This window comes from Orbicella franksi, chromosome 3 (assembly GCF_964199315.1).
Source record: "Orbicella franksi chromosome 3, jaOrbFran1.1, whole genome shotgun sequence".
NCBI classification, from domain to species: domain Eukaryota; kingdom Metazoa; phylum Cnidaria; class Anthozoa; order Scleractinia; family Merulinidae; genus Orbicella; species Orbicella franksi.
In genome coordinates, this window is record NC_138147.1 from 31569786 (window position 1) to 31588445 (window position 18660).

Sequence of the window (18660 nt, forward strand, 5' to 3'; positions counted from 1 at the left end):
TAGGTATTCACAGTTGAGGTCAGTACTACCGTGGGCTAATCCAGATAGAGATAGGGTGGAGGAACCAGGGACCTTCAGATGTCAAATCCAGCGCCCTAAGCCACTCCGCCATGCCGCCTCCTCATAGGAAACAATAGAGAAAGAAGCCTGGTGTTTCGTCCCCTTCACAAATGCATGGAAGAGCATGCGCTTACAAAATGTTATAGCTAAAATTTTAAGAGTTACAAATTTTCGCCTACATTGCCTGGCAACAATTCTAAGAAAATCGTGATTCATCCGCCTTTCTCTCCCCTCCCTCCCAGCTGCCCCCTTTCCAACAAGTGTCACAGCTCGGTCTTTGTCTCACAGACTCAGTGTCTGTCCACTCGGCAGTCCCGGTTGTCACTGGTGAATGGCAGAAGTAGGATAATGGTGTGGGAGGGTGGGGAGATGGAGAAATCGAATCAACACGGATCCCTCCAATTAGAAATTCTTTCCATTTTGACTTGTGATTCACGCATACGACATAGTGACCGCGGGCGTCTTGCCCACTTGCTCTGAGAGAGCGTTTTGAGCTCGTTCAGAGACTCTTCTACATGAAATGAAAACGATCCAGTTGGAGCAAGAACTGGTCAAAACTCTGTTTAAAAAAAACACGGAAAATTCAACCTAGTGTGAAAAATTTAGTGTCCAGTTCGTAAAGGAAATTAATTTCAGCCCTGTTCAGGGAGGAAAAAATGTCCGCCGCGAAACGAATTTCGTCATAAAAATAAACGCATAGGGGTACAGGCACCTTCAGACTTGCGGGGGGGAGTGGGAGGGGGGGGGGTGCGGAGACCTTGCCCGACAAAATTAAGCAATGCCCGAATGCGTGAGTGTTAAACGCACTCGAATTGCGTGAAAAACAAAAACGTTCACAGAAAAGAGTTACATTGAAAGCTGTCATACTCAATGACCTCTATGAACAATCTCAATCGAGTAAAATATCAAAGTTATTAAAAGAAAAAGTTCTTCCTTTCATGGCGTTCGTTGAGAGACCGGCTGATCAGCAACAGCGTGTGTTTCAAGATGGGGTGTCTGGAAAACCCGAATACACTGTAGCGAATAGCAAATAGTCGCGAATAGCGAATAGTGCCGAATGGTGCGAATAGTCTCGAATAGTGCGAATAGTGGCGAACAGTCGCAAAAAATGCCGAATAGTGACGGACGAATAGTTGTCAATAGTCACTGCTTTAGATCTAATATAAACTAATATCCTGCGTTAATTAATTATCCAAATAAGCAATAGAATTTCAGTGAATTTATTACCTTTTCTTCTCCGGACTCAGGCTAAGGCTGTCCATCGCCGATATTAAGAAAACAGAAAACACAAGGATAACCTAATAAAGACGTATTTACGCTTTCGCAGCGGTTAAAACAGAAGAAATTACGTTTAGAAACACCTTTTGTCCTGATAAGCGTCTATGCTTTTTAGCAGGAAAATCCCATCCTACGTTGCTGTGAGGTCGACTGTGAGATACTGGGTACCCTATTTGCTACGATTTGCCACTATTTGGCACTATTCGCCACTATTCGAGACTGTTTGCCACTATTCGCACTATTCAAGACTATTCGCACTATTCGTACTATTCGCTATTCGGGACTATTCGCTGTTCGCTATTCGCGATCGGTATTCGTTATTCGGGTTTTCCAGACACCCCCAAAGAAAAATTCAAGAAAGAAATTAAAACACCCCAAACGGCTCTTTTTTTAGGGCTGCCACAAAAACGAAAGTCTTGGTCTTCGTTCGCTTTGATTCGTGTCCTTGTTTAGTTGATGGAAAATTGGGAAAGGAGATAATATCCTTATCGTGGATTTCCACGATACACATTTAAACGACTTGTAGCTAACAGAAAACCTCAAGTCACTTGACGGACTACAGACTCCCGGTCGGGCGTCTAATCACACAGAGATTCATGAAAAAGTAAAACCTTTCTTTAAGAGTTTTGGAAATCACGCCAACAGCATTATTTTGAAATGTTTTCTCTCAAGTGTCGTTGCCCAAATCATGAACGTTTTGCCCGAAAAATTACGTAATTTTCGTGGCTGGGGAAGGGGGGGGGGGGCTGCAGCCCCCCTCGCCCCCCAGCTCGTGCGCCTATGATTAAACGAAGAAAACAAGTGCGTCGCCACGCAAAGTTTAAACTACGTACTAGCTTTAATTGTTAGCTCTAGTAGCTTTACTGCTCTAACTTAAAGCGTGCATTTCTATATCTGGGCTGAAAAGGGTCTCCTTCCTACTTGCTTTCAGTTTTTCGTCTCGAAAATCGAGAAAACAAGCTAAATTAGAAGCAGCTTACATCGTGGGTGGTATAAAGTCGAACCTTTATTGAGCGGCCACTCTCGGGGACGAGACAACTGGCCGCTTAATAGAGGCGGCCGTTTAGTTCACCCGAAAACAGCGTTGGGCGTGGTCCAGTTTTCAGTTTATCAAATATAAGTACAAACAAATGCAAGTGGGGAAAAAGTAGGTCAATGATGGTTATAATACGGTCCATAACGTTAACAAAATCCAAAGAAACAATTACGTTTCCATATTGTCATTCTTTTACCTTCATCTGGCTAAAACGTCCAGCTTCAAATCTTCCTGGCCGTTTAACACAAAACAAAAGGTATAAAACAAAACAAAACTACTCTTGGGACGGCAAGAAGCTGGCCGCAGTCGGTTAATAGAGGTTTTTATTACAGTGTATAGCTGACAATTTTTCCTGGACTTTGGCCACTGGGGTTGGCCGCTTAATAGGGGGACTCTTAATAGAGGTTGACTGTATCTTACTTGTAATCTTTGATGTAAAGAAAGCTCTGCAGCTAATTAATTAATTTTTCAGGTCCTTAATGCTGTAACATGATATAATTATTCATTGGATTACTAAATAAACAATGCTGTTTGATCAAGTGGATGGTGGTATTTGAAACATGTTTAAATCTTTGCTTATCTATAACTTGCAATGTTACAGCGAGAAGAGACAATTGTTGGTAGTAGCTCACCTTGTAAATGTACTTGTAGGGATTTGGCTCTGGGTCTTATCAGAAAGATTATAACTTCAAGTATCTGCTTATCAGTTGCATGGCTTGTATCCAAACATTATTGTTGCTGACACTATACTACTATCTTAGTATTGGGTTCAGTTTGAAAGGAATCGTGTCTGTTGGCAAATAACCGTAGCCATTACATCGTAAGATCATAAGCTTGGATCGAGCGTAAGCTGATATCAATCATTAAATTTGCTACTCCTTTCAAAGTGCCATCATTGTCTTGCAATTAGTTGCTTCAAGTTGCCAGTTGAATTACCTCCAATGAAAGGGTTATCACAGATTAGCTTTCCTCATTTAATTTCCTAAGTGTGATCAAATAATAGTCACCATCGTCTCCCGAGACGAACGGCTGCCGACGATCAAATAATGAAAAAAAAGTTGTGACCTATAATACCTCTCCGACCCCATGGTTCTGCTTATGAATTTTTTTAGTGTACATCAGTTTTTTTTTGTTTTTTTACCCAACTGTAATTTTACCCGGGCTATATACCCTTGTTTATACATATGGCGGTCACCACATGTTTCTGTTCCCTTTTCAGTATATATGAACCACTGAAGTTTATCGTTTTCACCGGTCTTTAGTATTGCTAAGTACTGTGCTGAATACGTGCACTCCAACATGTTTCTGTCCAATTTCTTTAACAGTATAGAGATTTTTACTCATGTGTACTCGGCTGTTTCACCTACAAGAGTAACGAATTGTGAAAGAAGGTGGACAAAACAATTCCCTTCAAATTTCCACTTCGTCATGAGAAGGATAAGGTTGACATCATTGACATATTAAAAGAACCAAGAGCAGATTTTGTTCTCTGTTTTAAGAAACTTAAGACTACCGAATATCATTTTACAAAGCCATGGTACATTGAACTTCTACGGAAAATCTTAGCGGGACGCGAGCTTTGCAACACGTGTAGTCTTTAGTCGTAAACACAGATAACCGCTGAACTTGCTACCTCTCTACGGTAGGCAAAACGTGAAACGTCTTTGTTTGTTCCTTGAACAAATGGATATAAATATAAATGAGCCCCGCGGCTACACTGGGTGACCAAAACGTCACGTTAGATCCATATTTCCTGTAAACGCCAGTTTTAAAGGGCGGATGAAGCTTGGTTTTGTGTATTTTGCCAAACGCGCTATTTATAGTCACAACTTAAACGGCAATTCCTTTTTGGGTGCCTGATCGTCGCACAGCGTAAAGTGAAAAAAAAAAAAAAAAATTAAGGGCAAGCAAAAGTCGTAATTTCATATCACGAGCTTGAGTCTGACTTGCATCAACGGCTTGGTTGTGGCAACAAATAACCATAGTTTCTGCCCTTATTTGTTCAAATGTGGCCCTTGTAACTGAAGCTCTTTTCTATTGAGAGACACATGGGTTATTGTAACTTTATGCTTATGCCAATGAAAACAAATGAAACACTGTTCAACGGGAAATACATTTTTATAAGTTAATACGCTAGAACACCCTCGGCAACTGACGGTTAAGTTTCAGAAGCTTTCGTTCGAACAAATATAGCTTCCTTAGAGAAAGCTGTTAAGCGAGATTTTAGTTTTAAAACGAACATAATTAAAAAAAAAAAAAAAAACTTAGCAAGGGGCTAATTTTGCTGTAATCAAGCTTTTAGTATCCCAAAGTCAAAGTTTCCCATCTGGAAAGGCGGTGAACCCTTTGTGATTTTAATTAATTATTATTTTTTTAGCAACTAAAGGCCAAAGGCAGATTTTGTTTGTCTCATGGCAGAGAGCCAATCGCAAATTAAATGAAATCAGTTTGCTACTTAAGCGGTTGAATGGGACTAGTAACTCGCTTTCACATCTGGATCTACGGCGCTCTGGACCCAAATCACAGAGGACCATGAAGAAGTGTTCGCTGGATGTACGAGATGCTTGTTTTGGATGTAATTCTAGAGCTAATTTCGCAGGGTCAGCCAATTTCGAATTCACATTAACAGGTCTTGCGTGGCAAATGAAGTAGGCGAGTTCACTCAGATCAGACGTCATTATGTAATCTTTTTTTGTTACTGATACCTGACATTAGCCAATCAAAACGAAGCTACGCCGTGATTAAAAAGAGTGCAACAGCAAGAGGCTGCTCAGATAAACTTCTCGCGCCCAGTGAACATTCTTTCAGCCTGGAGAGCACTGTTGCGGAGCGCAAGCAAGCTACACAAAAACAGCTTTTGCTAACTGAATAACAGCCATCCCCGGCAACAAAACACAGGTAAGAATTGAACTCTCAAAATTCTGCTCTTTTAGAGTATACTTTAGATAGTATCTGATGGAACAAAAGTGAACATGTTATCAAATGTAGGAAGAAAAACGTGCAGTTTGTGCCAATGGTTCTATCAAGGGTATTTCTGGCTCAGTGCTAATAAGTCTTCGCTGCGTTCTTTTTTGTTAAATTTCCCCCTTCAGATCGTTTTGCGAAAACGTTAACTGATCACCAATGAAGTTTTCTTTTATCATTTCTCCATGCCAAAGAAGTCGTAATGATTGCTCAACAACTTACAAAGTAGATGATAAAATTCCTCTGTTAGCCATCGCTTTCCTTGTTTTAACTGGTTTGAAGTAAACGACTATGCCTTACTCCCATGTCATCACAATATTGCCTTGGTGTATATAGTATAAGGAACTATGAACTATTATTCTACGAATGTGATATTAAGTCAAACATCTTTAGCTGAACTGATAGCAAGGTTCTCAAGAGTCCTATTTTCCTAGTATGTTTTTCTTAACAATAATGGGGCACACCCAAAGCTTAATTCAAACGGAAGAACCTAGCACTTCAAACGCTTCGTCGAGAAGTAATTTCGGGATAAATTTTGAGAAGAAACTGCATGAAATCGCGCTCTTAAAACTGTAATCTTCCGGTGTTTAGAGAATATATACCACGTTTTGCTTTTAAAGAAATAGTAAATCCCAAGAGATGAACGCAATGATCTGTGCTGCGGTTTTGCGAGAGAAAAAACGGCGAAGCGAGCACAAACAATGCTGTTAAAACACAGGTCAGAATTTTCTCGGAAAAAATGCAAACAGTTTCTCGTGACATTCCTGGGTTGCTGACATCTCGTGACACCGTTATAGGTAGACTAAACACATTACACGGAATTGTGGTAAAATTGGCTGAGGAAATTAGTCCGCCGAAACCTTACCGCAACGCCCGGCCGACAACATGCGAGAAATCCGGTTATAATATCTCTTGTTGTAACGCGAGAAATAAAGACAGAGGAATCTCTCTTGCATAGCACACAATGTCTTGTACATATTTTCTTCTTGCGAGATTTTATCTCTCTATATGCACTTAATATCTGTCAACGACTACTTAGACTTCAATTATAAAACGTTGCACGAAGATGTAAAGCAACACTGCTGTGTCTTTATGAAGACAAATTTTACGTGACAGAAACTGAGCTTCCTGCGCTGAAAGTCCATCAACCAAAGATGATGCTAGGAGTTAATATCACAATTATTGTATTCATTTTTTTAAGCTCAAAGAGATGAGGTTAACTGTAGTATTTTCTGGGCGTTTCAAGTTGCCTCGCTGTCTGCGAATGCGTTAATTAGTTCCCGAACGACACTCGAAGTACTTTATCTGGAATCAGCGATTTTTAATTTCCATGCGGGCTAAGGTCTTGAATTTCTTTTAAGAACCCAGTTGAGATCACTCGACTCGAATTACCAACACGGCAATTTTTCTGCTTAGGATCCAATTTGGGGTCACCCAGAACGGAAGGAAGCCGATTTTGATCTCCCAATTGGGAGTCGCCCACGAACATTGTTACACGTGAATTGTAAATTACTGTTTCTTAGTACAGATTAAGATCATCTGAAAAAAAAATTCAAACTCTTTGGCAGATGCCAGTACAGTACTTACTAGATCAAGATGGGTCAAAAGATTATCTAACTGAAACCGGCATTAAACAGCGGCATTAATCGATTATTGAACTGAAGAAGCCCATTGGGAACCGAGGCGTGCACCTTTAATTCTTTTAAGTCTCAGTTCTCTTTACATATTGCTATATACGTCTTAATATGTTAATCACGAGAATTTGATAGTACATCAAGACACTGTGTATCCCTCAGTTCAGATGACTTTCTTTTCTTTTTAAACCTGTTTTACGGTTCAGCCATGCTGACAGTTCTATGGCAGACAAAAAGCGCTGTAAGCTTTCTTCTTGAGGATAAACACGTTGTGAAGGAACATCACGTAATACGAAAAAGTCAAGACGCCACACAGAAAAAATGTCCTCACGTGATACATTTCAATGCACCACGTAATTGGTTTGAAACAAACTCGCGGCATCAAAGACGTTACTCTGAAGGCGGCAAAAAAAATTCGTGAGTGTCGCGGTCTACTGGTAAGAGTAGTAACACTATGTACATTGAAAAAAATATGAACCTAGAAGAAATAAAATGATCGCTATAGGATCATGGTGGATCCAAGGAAAATGAGTCCAGCCGTCAGTTTTGATCTTGATCAATTAAATTATCTCAAAGAAACGCACCTTTATCATTAATTATGCTAAAGAGAAAGGAAGGAAATTAATGTTGACCACTGAAAATCTACCGTGCTAAAATACGGTTGATTAAATAGCTAAGGAAGTTGAAATATGTGATTTTGCGGCGCATTGCCTGTACATCACTGTACTTACCGAATGTGCAACAAGTGATTTAATCACTGAAATACCCTGAAGTCAGGGGCACCCAACGACCGTTTTCTCTCTAATGCTGTTAGATGCTGTTTTAGGCTATCTGGAGTACTTTTAAAGCTCTGTAGGTTAATTTTAGGTTGCACTAAAAAATTTTTATCTGTTCGGATATTCTAGGGGAACTTGAGTATTCTCGAATTTATTAGGGCTTTTTTGTCCATTTCCCGAAAACCTTAGGTCTTATCGCCTTTCCGAAAATGATAGCTGACCTTTTTTCGGTACTCAAAACGACATTTTCAACAGTCCGAAAACAACAGACATTAAATTTCTCATATCCCGAAAGTTCGAGGTGCCAATTCTCTCAAGAAAATCAGAGGGGATTAAAGGCCTTCCGAACAGATAATTTACCGAAACGATCCGTTGGGTGCCCCTGCTGAAGTATACTTATGAAACTGTTTACATGGTGATCTGACCGGCTCCAGAGGGATAAAGATATCTGACTTATCGTCTGATCTCAGTTAAGTCGGAAATGCTAGCAATATATATTTTATACCGCCCAGTGATGTTTAACTTGATTCTTATATGTATCATACACGCTATAGGCCGGCAACGTCGCAACTTTTCGCGTTATGCAGCTGAATTGAATTTCGACTTTTCCGGTTTCTTGGTGAGTCGCTGTTGCTTCGAAGTGTTAAGTTTCTGTGTGAAGACAGTGCAGCATTTTTGCACGCTTTCGGCCATATAATTTTCATGTGTCACATTGGCAAATGGCATAAGGTAAAATCCGCTTACGAGTTAAAGAAACTCAGTTCATTCACGGTCTCCAATATAGCATGGGCTTTCATTTTAAAACATTTGTATTATTTCGAGGTCATTCCTTTGCTTTGGGCTAGCATGCTAATCTGGAATGGGTGTCGTGTCCAAGAACACTTCACAAAAAATCGCGGTCAGTTTAGAAACTCTCGACCCTTACACTAATGACCCACCATACATGGCACTCTTTGCATACCGAAACGAAGCTCAATAATTACACGGAACAAGGGAGTCACACACTCGTTGACACGATAGAACAAAAATGATTTCAAATAATTAAAGAGAAAAAGTACACGCACTTCCTCCAATTTACAGCTTTGAATGTCCAAGCTTAGTTGCTTTTGGCTGATCGCATTTTAACTTTTCCAAATTGTTTCTGCCAATTAATTACAATAAGTGTTAGTCAAAGATTTGTTGTTTTTCGGGCTTCTACAGTTTCACAGAAGGCATAAACAACTGGAACTTTGGTAGCTGCCCCGTCAGTCCAAAGGGATTTTCAATCCTTTCCGTTTTAGAAAGGGGTTCGAGACACACGCAACCAATGACTAGACAAGCAGCCGCCCCTCTTCTTATTCCTTCTACTTTTCAGGGTTAAAATTCTCCCTATTGTTTATCATATTTTGTACAACTATCCATAGGAGAACTTAGGTTTTCGTCAATACTTCTTCCAGAGATTACAAGGTTCTTTTTCCCTGCGTACTTGATTGCAATAAAAGTTGGTCAAAAAATGTTAGACAAGAAAAAAAGGTGGCGAAAGAAGGTTTTAAAATATTGAGCTACCGTCATGTTTTAAACAAACACGGGCAGCGTTAAGTGGTTCTTTCAATTCATTGCAAATGAAATAAGTTCCACTATTTAAGCCTCATGTAAGTCTCATGTAAATTATAGCTGAATTGGATTACGTCGCGGATTAGTCTACACAGATCTGCAACTGAACAGACAAGTCGGCTTAGTCTATAAACTGGGACAATACGTGCCTCATAAATGACCAAAGAAACCTTAAAGAGTGTTGGAACATATACCCTCGCTCGCTAAACGACATAATTAGTGTGTTAGGTTTTGCACCAAAGAACTGAGTTTTCCAGACGCAAGAGATTAAATACTACCATCGAATATATTTTTAAGAATTCTGGAGGAAATTATATTTACTAAAAGGCTACACTAGTAAACAGCACTCTGCGAACTAAAGTTGATAAAACTTGTTTGTCTTCCGCCACTATCGTAGTCTTGTTCACGACAAGCTAAGAAAATTGAAAACTACATTGAACTTATGTTCTCAATCAGGCCGGTATTGTTTTCAGGGCTTAAATAAAATTGAAAATGAGTTCCCATTGTGACGCCTTGATTAGCTGGCGGCGTCTTGGGCGCGCGAAGATTTTGGCTTTTTTTTTGCCATCGGACGAGAGAACTACGAGTTATAAAGGCGGCCATTCTCAGTTCACCGTCGCCAGACAAGCAACACACTTGGGGGAGGCCGATTAGTACGGTTGTGACGCCACACAGCATGTCTCGTCAAAATTGAAATACGAGCAAAGAAAACTTTTTATGAAGTAGTTTTAAGTCTGAAAAATCAATTACCTGGCTGATTCTTGGCCTACTGTACTTGGGCAAGTTGTATTTTGTGCTTTCGGTGGCCTGCAAAATACAGAAAATTATTTCCCTGCAAAAGCTGAGTATTAAGATTTATTTTCTGTTAACATGCTTTCACCCAGACTTAATTTCTGGGAATGTAGTTTGAATTGCAACAAACAACAAGCCAATATTCATGACAAAACGTAAAAAAGAATCAGGTTGAATTAATTTATGTCATTTGGCCGTGTTGTGTGATTTCATGATTTAATTAAACACTTCCCTTCTATATCTCCCGCGATAAAAAGCAAACGTTAAAAGGGAAAAATCTGGCTCAGGTAATTGGTTTTAACACACAGTCAGCTTAATTTTAAAATTGCCGACAGGTGTATTCGATGCGTTCTAGTTTCTTATGAGGCTGAAAATTTCAAGAAGAAAAGTAGTTCAAAATTCGACTTGTAATCGAAATCTGTCAGTGATTTAACTATGTTTCAAAGGAATTTAATTAACATGGCTTTGGCAATGTAAGAGACCCTCAGAATTTGATGTTATTTGTTTACTAAAGATGTTACAAGACGCAATTGTAATCACCTGGGAAACTGTAGCGGAAGCGAGTTTAGTTTTTCTGCGTCCTATAAAATGCTAGATGTGGTTCAAAACAGCTGTGCTCATTTTGCAAACGAAGCCAGTCAGTTCAGATAGAAACAAGTTAAATATTTAGTCCAGGCCATAGAAGAATCTTTCCCTGAAGACAAACAAGACATCTATCCATTTTACAAGTAAATTAGACACAAACAACACTTTTTCCTTGACTTTTGTTTCATGACCAACTAATCTTTGTAAGCAAATATAAACGTAGATTAAGTTTTCCTCAAGAATGGAAGTTCCACGCGAAGATAGCTTAGCAGTCACGTTGGATATTCTAATTTGAACTAAAAGTGATTTCCAGCTAATAAAAGCAATCGAAACCAAGACCAAAACCAGTTCTGTCAGATGAGTTTTTTTCGCGTAATAATTTTGATAAATTTAGAGAAAATCCAAAACTTCGACAATATTTTTTAAAATTTCAGCTGCGGCCCATGGCCATAATTCGATCGTCATCGAAAATTCGTAGCCTGCTAACCTCATATACATGAAAAACCCAACCCGCCCAAGTTTGACAACTCAAATGTATATTTTATTTATACCAGGCACTCGATCATTTCAATTTGTTCAGTGAGTAAAGCCGTTTACGTTGTATAAAGAGAATACTATGTTATTCACTGACTGATTTAAGGACTTTTGTATTTTACACAGAAATTACTTTTAAGCACGTTAATTTGTGTTAATATATAACAAAACGAATTTACATGTTTTTGGGTTTTTATTTTGTTCGGAAATCTTTGATCGCGTTTCCGGAAGAAGGTCGACTAATCTGTGTCAAGGGTGGGACAAATTACGAACAATGAAAGGCGCTTTTATAACTGAAATGATTCATAGAATAAAAAGGCATTTGAGATCCAGATTATGCTTTTTCAAGCGTATGACTTGTCTGGGCGCGTACTCACCCGTTTTGTAGAATTGTTTAGTCTATGTTTGACCACCAATAACGTGGCAACGAGGATCAGTTTTTTCTTATCGAAACGTGACTTGCAAAAACACCCAAGCTCATACCAGGCTATGTAATTTCATCGTTATGATCATTTGGAGTGAGGAAAAAAAAGACAAATGTATAAAAGCCGTGCAATTTGTGAACTGATAAACTGTCAAGAAGGTTAACTTCCTCAGCCATTTTAGAAAACAACAACAACAACAAAAAGACTGTTTTCGGTCTACTCTCTCTTGGCTTATAGAGATCTAAATTATTCATAAAACATAAACATGGCTGAACTGAGCTAACAATAGTATACATGTTACATGCAATACAACACCAGGATCGTGAAAGAAATATACCGTACAGAGCAGGTTCAGTTCTCGACCGGTTTTATTTGAAAATATTGTTTCTGCCGTTTCCATAATAAGTCTTAAGCGATGAATTATTAAATATTTTTGAACGAGTATCACACTTCAAGAATCAAGAGCACTACCTTTCTATCGCTACCGTTTCTAAAAAAATGATTCAATTTGACATAGAAGTTGTGAAATGATTCCAGAAGAGCCCTTCATCGAAGTAAATTTGGTGCCGGTTGAATTGGAAGCTAAAATCATTACTGTATAGTCGGTTTGTGGTATTTTTTAACATCACAGATTGCAACTTGATTACTGGAACATTTTGAGATGATTTTAGCAGATAGGTGTTGTAAATTATACAAATGGGAATGACACTCTGAGGCGACGAAACGTTGTAAAGAAAAGTAATGTTTTAGTGTATTTTTTTAAGAAAGGTCTTTTCGATGCTTCTATTGAATCAGCTTTTCAAGCTTTTCGTATTAACTGGTCGATAAAAATTTACATTTTGAGTCATTTACTATCATCAGTAATAACTTCATAAAATGGGTGGATGGAGTAACCCAAACACAACTGGTGGTTTAATTTTCAGAAATAGTTAACGAAAGAAGAAAAATCAGGATTGACCTTGTCATGGGTGGAAATTACAGTTTTTCTGTAAAAAAAAAAGAAGAAATTTAATGTATGAATAATCAGTGTAAAAACGATGGGTGAGAAAATTTGAAGAAAAGATCATGGCTTTTTGTGAAATCACATGATTCGGTTTGTTTCATTGATTCCCAACGTTTTGGTCTGAGAGACTTTAATCAGGACAAATAGCCAAGAAATATAATTCAGCGCTCCAAGAGAAATAAAAAAAGATATGGTCAGAAAGAAAGACTCTAAAGGGGGAAAATTGAAAAAGAAAAATCACCGAAATCGACTTAAAAGTACAGCTGGTCATAATTAAACCAGATAAAAATTAATTTGTAATAATCTTTGGAATTGATCATGGAAGATTTTTTCTTCTAACTTACGCAAGTCTATATTTTATGTATTTGGTCTTGAAAGTTAAATCGTTTTCAACTGAAAAATTGGAAGAATAAAACTCAAAGGGTGCCTGACGTAATCTGTGAAAATGCCGCTTCTTTGACAAATGGTCTGGTTTGCACAATTAAGGGTGGAACGATTAAGAGTTTTTTTTTCCAGCAATATTTTCTACATATTACTTATCATTGAGACAAATATCGCAACAACTGGACGACACAAAAATGTTTGACCACACCACAGCGACACATTGAACCGCATATGTACATGCTCTCAAATCAGGTTTCAACCGCATAACCAGTTCAATACGAACAGAATTTTGCATTTTTCGGGCGTTCTTTGTTGTTGGGCTAAAACCCTGTCGTAAATCTGGTAAAGGACGCAACGTATTAAAATAGAGAATATAATTAGGAAAGTGTGGAGCTTTGACAATAAAATTTCGCTTTCAACCATCGTTTATGAATTTTGTTTTGTTATATTACGGTCGTATTGGTTAGCTCAGATTAAGGGGACGTGTTGATAACCAGTACGACCTTTGATATTAAATAAGGTTATAAAAGCAAATGCAGATTCGACAAATACGTGCAGCATTACGGACTAAACTTTGTGTGTCATTTGTTCCAGTTTTTCTGACACTGAGAAACTCGGAAAATAAGGTGAGACTGCAACGGATAATTCTATATTGACCTTGTTAGAAGTTCTGGGTAGCCATTTCCTTAAAATGGTCTATAGTTTATTTTTGAATTAAAACTCCTGTCCCGACTCAAAATAGGTTTTTCGTTTTCGGCTTGGCTATCATTCCATGCCTTTTTCTCGTTCTTTCTGTTTCAAACTGAGATTTAAAAACACATTTTCAATAGAAGTATTCGAAATAGGTATTTCGTTAATATTGTCAGTATCTTCTTTTGATTTACATCTTAGGGATAGGGTGGGGAACGCAAATAGAGGTTTTCAGATGAAATCAAAAAGTACGCCGTATGGTTCAAAATGATAGCAGATAAATCGATATATTTGGCAGGCTTTCGCTGCAAGAGACTGATCAAAACCTGATATCCCGTTCAATCAATTGTTCCGTCTTGGTTTTGGTCCGCTTTTTAGGAACTTTACTCTGTTGAAAGACAGGCGTTGTTTAATTTAGTTTAAATTTATTGCAAAGCTCACCCACGCGTTTTTGCGGTTTGTTGACCTTGGCTGATGTAGGAAGTTTGGTCGGAGAGGCGACAGATCTTTAGTATTTATCACGTGTTTCCAGTTGTCTGCGCATGTGCTGCCACCGTCTGTTCCACTATCACTTCATTCAGCTGTTCCAAAGTAGAAACTGGTATTCCTTAAAACTACCCCCATAAAAATAAAGATAGTTCTGTAAAACTTTGACAAAGTTCTTTATTGCGACAAAAATTACAAAAACTGACGTCAAATTGCTTTTTACAGTGACAAATTGTCCGCTCTCGCTCGTTGACGCATCGCATAAATTATAAATTCATGTATCTGTCCGCTTATTGACAATGAAAATTAGCCAATGAGTGCGAGAGAATTTCTGCAGTTATCTTAAAAAAGAAAAATCAGAAGTGTAGCAGCTCTCGTAAGCTTGTAATTCTCTTTATCGTTGGCATCTGTTATTGTTTTAGGGCTAAGGGCATTGTTTCTGTTGTTTGTTCTATTGTTCTCTCAAAGGGTATCAAGCCATTCACGTGAGACCTTACGACAGCTGCTACATCACCCCAAAAAAATTATTGATTTCATTTCTTCCAGGATGAGCCTGAAGCTTGGATTCACTTTATTTCTCCTCCTGCTGTTGGTCGACCTGCCTAGAATTCTGAGCCGGAAATGTCATAAAGGAGGACACAAATGTAAAGTGCACGAGAACTCTCCAATCCCTGTGGACCTTCCGCGCCTTTGCGGTGACAATATCATTGACATTTACAAGAACATTTGCGACTCAATGTGGGCTAGATGGAGACGAAGACGAGGTAAATATGTGACAGGGGTTTATTATTTGTTTTGGTGCCTTATTTGAGAGATTCAGGCCACGTCTACAACTACGTAGAAGAATTTTGAAAACGCAGCTTTATTTATACGGTTAGGCTTACCGTCCACACTAATCCGTTACGAAAACGGAACTTTTTGAAAACGTTCTTTAAACCGGAGGAATTTGAAAACGCCGGCTTTGCGTTTTAGTTTGAACGGAAAACACTTTCAAAACAGAGAACGAAAACAATGACGTCATAATAATCACGCAAATCCAAAATGACTGGTGATTGTTGCGTTTTCAAATTTCTCTGGCGTAGTATGGCGGGAAAACATTTGAAGTGTTTTCAGAGTAAAAACGCCGTTTTTCAAATCTCCTCAGCGTGGTGTGGATGGGGCCTCAGTATTATTCAGAGAAATATGTGTAAAACGAATGAAATAATACGAATAAAATTTATCGAGGCCCCGTGCTGTGTCATTAAGCATTGCTCTCGGATCACGATGTACTTTTTGCCGACTGAAAAGTTCATGTACCATTGAAGTAATCAATGTTCTCTCTTTTCTTTCCGATAGATACGGGTGCGGATTTGTTTGTCCAGACGAAACACGAAGCCAACGATTTCCTCTCGTTCAGAAGACAAAAGAGGAGCACAGATTCGACTAACGTTATCGAAGAATGCTGCGGCGAAAGGTGTAGAACAGAAGAACTCAAGGAATATTGCTAAGCAAAAGAAAAAAGAAAAAAAAAATTCACGCGGGCAACTGATGTCCGATTGGAAACTTTCCGAACAAAAGGACCACAAACGTTAAGCTATCATTAAGTTATTCTCTACTAAGGTTGTTAATAATATATTGTTGTTTATGAAGCAATGTTATCCCGTGTCGTGGAGAACTAGAATAAAATACGGCAAATTAAAAGACTAGAAACCCGATACATACTCAGCAAGTATCCAACGGTTGGCAAAGTGAAGCGGTATTTCTACGTCATAATGTGCCGTTCGTGGTAGGAATGTGGCATGTTAATAATAAGAGGAGGAAAAATAATTACTGGTATTTTCTCGATTGAGAACCGGACCCCGACGAAACACAGGGTTTAAAAACAATATCAAAAATATTCTCTGAAATGATATTATTTTACTATTTACCAGTCAGCGTTCCCTAGTGCTTCAAAGTTGGCAAAATTATGTGGTTCGACTCGCTAATTTACCTACTCCGATATGACTCCAGAAACATGTAATAAGATGTAAATATTTACGCTACCGAAGTATGGAAGGAATTGAAAACTTAATAAACCTACCGTTATCAACCGGCATGCATCTGTGGAGGTGCTCCATAATGGTTGAGCCCGCGCTTCCCTTGTCCTTAACGGAAATATCGCATTTTCGTTTTTGCAAAATAAATAAATAAATAAATAAATAAATAAATAAAATAAAAAATATTCAGACCCTAATATGCGAGGAGAATTAAAGTCAATTCAATAACCTAGCTTGAGGGTAGTTTTTAAGGGTTAGGTGTTAGCTTGTCAGTCTTCAGCAGAAACAGTAATTAAAAGCATTTTAGAAGTAGTTGTAATTCGTGTATTTCTCAATTAATGTTTCGTTAAAGTAAATTAATTGCCTGACTATTTTCTGCCTTGTTCTCCCTATTGTATTGAAATGAAAACTGAACCACTAGACCTCTATTAAATTGTCTCGTGCTTAACGGCAATAATTCAAGTTGACCTTAAACTCCAAAAATGATAAAACCTTATTTGAATCCGGCCTATTTATCGGTATTATTATCAATATTTGCTCTTCAAAGTTAATTAACGAAAGGGAAACTCTTTCAGAATAACTTGCGTTATTTGACTTCCCGCTCGCACACCTATAATCAATAATCTGACATTATTGCTATTGTATATTTAATTTTAAAACTAATAGCATTGAAAATGGGTCTTCAGAATTCTCTATAAAGCGTCAACTCGGTCTGAGAGGCTCGAAACCTCTCTGATCACGAAACAAAACCATGCAAGAAAGTGAGAAATTTAGTACTTGAATGCCACTTGTTGAACCTGAAGAAAACCGCTTTGGAAAAAAAACTCATAAAAACACATTTTGGGATCTTTTTTAAACTTTCATTGTTATTCATTCAGGAATGGGTTTCTTTTACGCCTTTTTGTGCTTCAAAAAGCAATCTACGTAACTAAAAATTTCCGTTTTAATTATTGATCAGCATCCCGAGAGCCGCTTATTTCAGTGTAGTTAAATATGAACTACTCTATGCTGCTCTGATAGCTAGAGAATTGAACTGATTGTTTATCGCCTGGGAATTGCAAGAAACTAATAGGTGAGTTTTAGCATCTCTCTCAAATCGCATCGACAACATACTGATGTTCTTCATTTCGTTTTGTGCCTTCTTATCTGTGTGTAAGTTATATTCATTTTTTTAAAGACTTTAAAGTCTCTATAGGATCGAGAGGGTTTTGAAGAGTTTCTTGTTTGACTTGACGTAAATACGGATAACCAATATAGCATTACATTTTCTGTATATTTGAAAGTTGCATTAGACCCTAGTGAAATCCAGTTTTAGCCAGCATATTCTTTTCAAGTATGCTCCAATCCAAGGTTATTTTTCTATTCGTTAAACAGTCTTTGTATAAATTGCCCAGCTGCCCCAAGGGCATACATTTGCATCCTAATGTTCCATTTGCAATCAAGTCGTAAAGACGACAGAAAAAAAAAGCACAGAACAAAAACAAACAAGAAAACATCAAGTAAGCACAAAAGTTTTAATTTTAGTACAGTGCATACTTTAAAGCCATATCAATAGCCCTTTTCACGGTTACCTTTGCTCATTTGCATTACAATTAAATCTAGCATGTATGTGAAGCAATTTAGGGTTATTTTGTAGTTTTAACCCGAAATTGCCTCGCATCCACGTCGGATTACATTGTAATGCAAACGAGAAAAATTAACCGTGAAAAGGGCTATTCTATAATGTTACTTTCAAATTGAGGGAGCTGAGGTAGAAAGACTAACGAAGAAATAGTGAATGCGAAAATAAATCAAGGATTATTACTGCTGAGGAATTGTAAGATGGATCAGGAACCACACGGCGGCGCCAAGATCTGAATTTTATTTTTTACTACTAGAAAAAAAAAAAAAAAAAAAAAAATGAATACTCGACTACTAGAAAATAAAATTCAGATCTTCAAGTAAACGTGCCATTTTCTATTTACAACAATCTACTGCTCGCCATTTTAACTGACTTTTTGCACAAATAAGCGTCAAAAAACGAACCATGACGTCATAAATGTCCAGGGGCAATTCGCCTCGCCGGCCCCGAATGCATTTTTGTCGAATTGAGCGAATGGTATATCTTCCTGTAAAACACTCGTGTCAATATAATAAAATTTATTTTTACGAGCCTTCCTCAACTGCAGGGCGGATGGAAGTACTCAAATGACGATTTTAAACGTGATGTGCTAGAACACACTAGAAAATCTATTGAGGTACCTGTTATATCCAACGTTTATTTCGTCGAATACCATACTCTGAACTGTGTTTGCATTGGGCTAATATTTGAATGTTTTTAATCTGGAAGCTTTTTGTACTTATTATAACAAAATTTCTCCTTTTGTTGTGGAGGACAAAGCGCAGGGCAAGATTGAAGGGAAATG

General features: G+C 38.0%; 1 protein-coding gene across 2 annotated transcripts; it reads left to right on the plus strand.

The window, feature by feature from the left end:
* The first annotated feature begins 4724 nt into the window (after nucleotides 1-4724).
* Nucleotides 4725-16633, plus strand: LOC145482061 (insulin-like peptide IlO1_i1). Of its 2 annotated transcripts, XM_081460643.1 has the most exons (4): nucleotides 4725-5272; nucleotides 13659-13690; nucleotides 14787-15004; nucleotides 15576-16633. In XM_081460643.1, the coding sequence occupies exons 3-4, from the start codon at nucleotides 14788-14790 to the stop codon at nucleotides 15725-15727; spliced, it is 369 nt and encodes a 122-aa protein (XP_081316769.1). In that variant the 5' UTR covers nucleotides 4725-5272; nucleotides 13659-13690; nucleotide 14787; the 3' UTR covers nucleotides 15728-16633. The 2 variants fall into 2 exon arrangements, with proteins under 2 accessions (XP_081316769.1, XP_081316770.1); XM_081460644.1 differs by lacking the exon at nucleotides 4725-5272 and having other exon boundaries at nucleotides 8164-13690.
* Nucleotides 16634-18660: the final 2027 nt, after the last annotated feature.